At 44.0% G+C, this 6,954-nt stretch overlaps 1 protein-coding gene across 1 annotated transcript; it reads left to right on the forward strand.

Moving 5' to 3' along the window:
* The first annotated feature begins 952 nt into the window (after positions 1–952).
* On the forward strand, positions 953–3,799 carry LOC108770009 (uncharacterized). Its single transcript, XM_018521296.1, has one exon. It carries the CDS (start codon positions 953–955, stop codon positions 3,797–3,799), a length of 2,847 nt encoding a protein of 948 aa, XP_018376798.1.
* The last annotated feature ends 3,155 nt before the right edge of the window (positions 3,800–6,954 follow it).

Raw genomic sequence — 6,954 nt, forward strand, 5'->3', positions numbered from 1 at the left:
TAAACTAATTACAATTCAACAACATTGATTTACATACTCGACGGCTTCATTTTCACAAATAAAGTACGTATATATGATGCGTAAATTTGAAATGGCCGCATTTTACGAAAAAATGAATGCGAGTTGCGGTACTTTATAAATCTAGTGACTTCGGGTGATTTTTAAAATCACTAGATTAACAAAGTGTAGCCGTGGAGGTTGGTGGCACTGCGAGAGCGGGTGTGAGTGTAACAGGAGTGTAGCCGGAGAGGAAAAGTGGAGGAGAGAGTAGCTTGGGGCTGAGTAGTAGGATGTACGGTGTGTGTTAACAAGAGGCTGAATAAAGAGAAGTTTTTCAACAAAAAGAGATTTCCATCGTTCCTTTCTTATACTACAAATCAAAAGTGGGATGCCTCCGCGAACTTGGTCAGAAAGGACAACGAGGAAAAGTCTCGCGTTAAGAAGGCGGAGTTAAGTACAGCGACGAGCTGTCGAACGTCGATCGGTGTGCAACGTACGAGCCGCGCATCGACATTAAATTTATGTAAACCGTACATCGGAAACGGACTTATGTGAATTACGAGACTAATTATGTGTGCCGGATCAACGGGTTAGTGGATCGGCCGGTTTATGAGAACATTACGTTAGGTTACGGGCAGAAGTGAGAAGCAAGCCATCTTGTGCGCGAAAAGGACCGGGAACGCAAATTTTCCGCCATCTTGGATCGGACGCGTATAGGGGTTATTCGAGAACTTTCGTACGCTACGAGACAGGGCGCTGCCGTCTGACGCGGACGATATCCAACGACAATCGGTAAGACGGACACTACTTATCGGGTGATAATTCGGGCCTGCGACCGTGTAGTGCGGAAAGACACCTTACGTGATCGATAAGTACGAAATCGATAGTCACGAACAATTAAGTCCTATTTTATGTTTATTTTCGAGCGCGTGTAGTGAGAACCGCCATCATTATGGAGAAAGCAAATAGATTTACGGTAGCTGAACTTAAGGAGATAGCGAAGAAATACAACGTGCCGTCGTACGGACTGAAAAGCGAAATAATTAAGAGATTAATGGAAGCAGATCCAGACGGAACGTGGATGGACGAAAGCGGGCTCGGCTACAGAGACGGTGATGAACGAGAGGACGAACAGCTGGAAGTCGAACGAGAAAAAAACGAACTCCTGCGCCAAGAGCTCGAGTTGGCAAAGAGAGAACGGGATCTCGCACAGCGAGAAGCAACATTAATGCAACGAGAACTAGAACTGGCGACCAGAGGGAATCCAGCGATTGGACATTACGAGGGCGAATCAGGAGGACAGTTCCAGCAACGGACGGAACCACGAGCGACGCCACAATTACGAGCTGACGTCAAGGGCATCGGAGACTTGCTAGGCGAGTTCGATGGAAATAACCGCCACTTCGAAGAGTGGGAGAAGCAAGTCCGACTCGTTAAAAGATTGTTTGCGGTAGAAGATGCAATTATGAAGATAGTCATTAGCTCGAAACTTAAAGGAAAAGCAGAAAGATGGTTCCGCTCAAAATCGGAACATACCGAAATGACACTCGATGAACTGCTCTCGGCAATGAAGGACGGATTTGACCAGCGGCCGAGCAGGGTGGATCGTCTCAAGAAATTCGAAGCACGAACGTGGCAGACGAACGAGTCCTTCCACAACTATTACCACGAGAAGCTTATTTTAGGCAACCTAGTGCCGATTCAGGAAGACGACCTGGTGGACTTTCTAATCGACGGGATACCAGACTCAACATTACGAAACCAAGCACGAATGCAAAATTTCAACGAGGTGAAGGACCTGTTGAGCGGATTCCGGAAGATCTCCCTCTCGAATCGATCGAAGAAGAACGCATCTCAAGGAGCTGAGAAAACGGCCGAGAATCCGAATACGAAAACGAGTACTGAAACTAAGCCACAGAAGCCGAAGGTGATCAAAGAAGAGAAGAGCGAAAAACAAGTCAAGTGTTACAACTGCAATCAGCCGGGACACGTAGCGAAAGACTGTCAGAAACCCCGGAGGGAACGAGGCTCCTGTTATGTCTGCGGCGAATTCGGACACATGGCGGCAAGCTGTCCGAGTAAGAGCTCGAAGGAAGGAGAGGAAGCTCCGCAGGTTTCCAGCGTCTACGAGGATCCGGAGGAGGAGGGCAGTGTTGAACACAGAAAGACAGTTACTTACGAACTAGAGGACTCTAGTGTACGGCGAGTATTATGCTTAGATACGCTCCTGGACACGAGTAGCCCCATTAGCTTTATGAAAGAACGTTTTGTTGACAAGCGGGCTATTGTTCCATTAGATGCGTCGGATCGCGATTATTTCGGATGCAAGGGTGTAATGTTAACTTTCTTAGGTAAGGTTTACGCGACGGTGACAATAGACAACGATGTTAGAGAGAAACTCCGCATGTACGTAGCACCCGAGAATACGACGTTGACACCAGCATTAATAGGCAGGGATATTTTGCGAAAATTCGGGTTTCAATTAATAGTCCCCACAGCTGACGTTGTCAAACGGGAATTCGCGAATATTCTCATCATCGAAAACAAAGATAGCCGGGCGGATGACTTACAAATAAATCCGACGGTGCCCTACGATGCTAAAAGAGAATTAAAACAAATGTTTCGGGAATTTTACGCAGACGCTCCCAAACCGATAGAGCCTAAAACAAGGTCGGAGTTGAGGTTACGGCTAACGCAGACGGAACCATTTCACAGTACACCACGTAAACTCTCGTGTGACAGGCAGCAGAAACTTAGAGTAATACTAGACGGTCTCTTGGAAAAGGGGTATATACGGGACAGCGACTTAGAGTTCGCATCCCCTATTGTACTCACGGAAAAAAAGAACGGAATGCTACGCTTGTGTGTTGACTATCGGGCCCTTAATAAGGTTACCGCTAGGGACAATTACCCGATGCCTCTCATCGAGGACCAATTAACAATTGCGGCAAACAAGAAATATTTTTCATTATTAGATTTAAGGGACGGATTCCACCATGTACGGATGGCGGAAGAGTCAATCAAATATACATCGTTTGTGACTCCATTAGGCCAATATGAGTGGCTGAGGATGCCTTTCGGACTCCGTACTGCACCAGCGGCATTCCAACGCTATATAAATCTCGCGTTAACCGAATTTACCAGGGCGGGCGATATGGCGATCTACATGGACGACATCTTGGTAGCGACCGAGACGCTAGAGCACCACCTGGAGATTTTAAAGCGCGTGTTTAAGACCCTGTCGGAAAATCATTTAGAGTTACGCATCGACAAATGTTATTTCTTGCAGACAGAAATAGAGTATCTCGGATACATGATCTCGGGACAAGGGGTGAGGCCAACGCGACGGGGAGTGGAAGCTATTGAAAAATTCCCTATCCCAAAGAACACACGAGACGTACGCAGCTTCATTGGACTCTGTTCGTATTTCCGGAAATTTATTGAGCATTTCGCGGCTATCGCCAAACCTCTGTATGATTTAACAAAAGCTAACGCGACGTTCAGGTTCGGGAAGTTAGAGTACGAGGCATTTATAACATTAAAATCTAGACTTACGGAAGCTCCAATTTTAGCAATTTACAACCCGAACGACTTAACAGAGTTGCACTGTGATGCCAGTTCGGTAGGTTATGGGGCGATTCTCATGCAGAGAAAATCGGACGGGAAAATGCACCCGGTATTTTATTTTTCCAGGCGAACGACCGATAAAGAAGCAAAGTTGCATAGCTTCGAACTTGACACTAGCTATAATCTACGCCCTGGAACGATTCAGGATTTACCTTCAAGGATTAAAGTTTAAGATCTTGACGGATTGTAGCGCAGTCACAATGACCTTGAAGAAACGGGACGTCAATCGTAGAGTCGAGCGGTGGGCAATCGCGTTGTTAGATTTCGATTATGAACTAGAGTATCGGGCGGGTACGCGCATGCGTCATGTAGACGCCCTTAGCCGGACTATTTGCGTAGTGGAAGAAGACCCCATGGAATGGAGTATAACTGTATATCAGGGACAGGACTCGGAAATCTTGAAAATCCGGGATCAATTGGAGCGAGCGGAAAGCCAATTTTATGAATTAAGAAACGGGCTAGTTTATCGCAAGTATGATAATAAATTATTATTTTACGTACCACAACAAATGGAAAGAAATATCCTGTATAAATACCACGACGAACTAGGCCATTTAGGGACCGAGAAAACGACTCAGGCAATCCTCGGGAGTTATTGGTTCCCGAAGCTCCGTAAAAAGGTAAATTGTCATATTAAGAATTGCCTAAAGTGTATCACGTTCTCCCCAGTTAGTGGAAGAGCCGAGGGACTGATTCATTCGATACCTAAAGGGGACCTCCCCTTCGGCACTCTGCACGTTGATCATTTAGGACCAATTGACAAGAAACGGCCACTCAAGCAACACCTCCTGGTTACGGTGGACTCTTTTACGAAGTTCGTCAAACTTTACGCAGTTAAAACAACCTCTAGCAAAGAAACGATCAACTGTTTGCGACAGTACTTCGAACATTACTCACGACCGGAGACAATAGTTACGGATAGAGGTAGTTGCTTTACGAGTACTGAATTCGAGAATTTCTTAAAGTATCAAGGGATAAAACACGTTAAGATAGCCACAGGATCTCCGCAGGCCAACGGCCAGGTCGAGAGAATCAACCGAACTCTGACTCCGATGCTGGCTAAGTTGTCAGATGACGCGACAGGTAATTATTGGTATAAAATCATACCCGATGTCGAATATGCGTTGAACAACTCGGTAAGTAGAATAACGGGCGAAACCCCCAGTCGACTGTTATTCGGAGTGAAACAACGAGACAGATCGGTGGATAATTTAGGAAAGCATTTGCGGAATGAGATAGAGCGAGAACGTTGCGATTTAGATGAAATAAGAACGAACGCGTCTGACCGGATTTTAAGATCACAGAAATATAACAAAGAATATGCGGATAGCAAGCGTAAAACGGCATACGATTATTCAGTAGGCGATTTGGTTTCCATTAAGAATTTTGATAACACGCCGGGAGCCGCACGAAAACTCGTACCGGTATTTAAGGGAACGTACAAGATCGCAAAGAAACTAGGCAACGACAGGTACGTAGTGACCGATGTGGATGGGTTTCAGAACACCCTCCGCCCTTACCGAGGGGTCTGGCAGGCCTCTAACTTACGAACATGGCGTCAGCAATAAGGGGAACGCCGCTTGGTTAAAGAGATCGATGTATAACTTAGCTAATAACTAATGTTAATCCATAATTATCATAAGTAAATAGTTGTGCAATCGCTTGTTTTGTTTTTATATTAAGTCCCGCTCAGACTCTCACTCAGTTATGTAAAACATAAATTCGAGAGTGTTCTTCCATTATCTGGTCGGGACGACAGACGGTCAGAATTGGCCGAATGTAGCCGTGGAGGTTGGTGGCACTGCGAGAGCGGGTGTGAGTGTAGCAGGAGTGTAGCCGGAGAGGAAAAGTGGAGGAGAGAGTAGCTTGGGGCTGAGTAGTAGGATGTACGGTGTGTGTTAACAAGAGGCTGAATAAAGAGAAGTTTTTCAACAAAAAGAGATTTCCATCGTTTCTTTCTTATACTACAAAAGTAGCACGATTAGAAAATTCACTGAATTAGCATTTGGAGCCAAAATGGCGTCGAAGTGCTACTTTAACCTGATTCTGTTAAAAGGTCTGAAATCTATTCAGGGATCTGGAAGAAGAAGAAGAAGAATCTGATACTGTTATTTATTGAAAATGCCCGCTTACTGTGTTGAAAATTGCAAAAACCGCAGTGAAAGAGGCTGAAGTTTTGAATAACTGCGCGTCATGGAGCCAAAATGGAGGCAGTTTGCGGAACTTTGTTAATTTGCATAACTTTATATTTTCGAAATACGGGAACTACTTACCACATCCTCTTTTGTGATACGCCGATAAAATCGTAATGGACGTTGTGCGTGTCCAAGCTACACAAATTGCAAGCTCCACAAATTGCAAACATTTATATGATAAATAATAATAAATATTTTTAAATATTTATTATAATTTCCCTTATAAAAATTTTTCACCGTTTTTAGCCCGTTTTTAGCCCGCGCGAACGATTAATTTGAGTGATGAAAACCAGGGTTGGTAAAGACTAATGTTTTTTTTTAAGAATAAAATATATTGTGTTTCGTCTTGAATATGTTTTTAATGCTTCAAATATGCTTTAAACAGTGCTATAAAAAAACATATTTAAAATAAATGAAAACATCAATTAAGCATGTTTTAAACTGTTTAATACACGTTCAAAACATGTTTTTTACCAACCCTGGTGAAAACGTGCATTTTACTCAGTGAGTATGACTCCGTTTTTAGGTCGCTAACAGGAACGTTTCCGTAAAAATGAGTGGTTAAAACGGATTGCACTCATGCAGAACACGAGTATATTAGAGTGGTAAAAACGTATACTTTACGAGTATTTTTGAGTGGTAAAAACGTAAATTTGAGTGAAAAAACTTATACGAGTACAAAATACTCATTTTGCACTCGTCACTCACATTGCACGTTTTCACCACTCGAAATTACTCGTCGTAAGGCATAACCGATAGCACGAGAAAATCAGCTCCGCTCCTGTCGAGGTCCAAATCGAGGCCTGGTCTCCAAGTCTGCTCTACGAGGCTGCCACTTTTCCACTGAGCACAACTCCTATGTCGATATTCGCTTACTTATGTACCTCTTATATGAAAGATTATAATTATTATATAGTACACTATTAGAAATGTAACCACGAGCTTCCTTTACATGTAAATGATCTTGTAGTTATGAACGAAATTAAAAGTAATGAATGATTTAACTGAAAATTATGTTACTGTAACGTCCGCCGAAATTGCGCGCAGGCGAACGTCACGAATAACGACGCTAGACGCGTTGCCGTGGCAACGCGAACTGTCGCGACAGCCGCGAAATCCTCGCGAATCGTGA

This window comes from Trachymyrmex cornetzi, unplaced genomic scaffold, assembly GCF_001594075.2.
Source record: "Trachymyrmex cornetzi isolate Tcor2-1 unplaced genomic scaffold, Tcor1.1 scaffold980, whole genome shotgun sequence".
Classification (NCBI taxonomy): domain Eukaryota; kingdom Metazoa; phylum Arthropoda; class Insecta; order Hymenoptera; family Formicidae; genus Trachymyrmex; species Trachymyrmex cornetzi.

Bases quoted from the DNA above. Each gene is read 5' to 3' on its own strand.
- LOC108770009 (XM_018521296.1), top strand. From the start codon at position 953: ATGGAGAAAGCAAATAGATTTACGGTAGCTGAACTTAAGGAGATAGCG.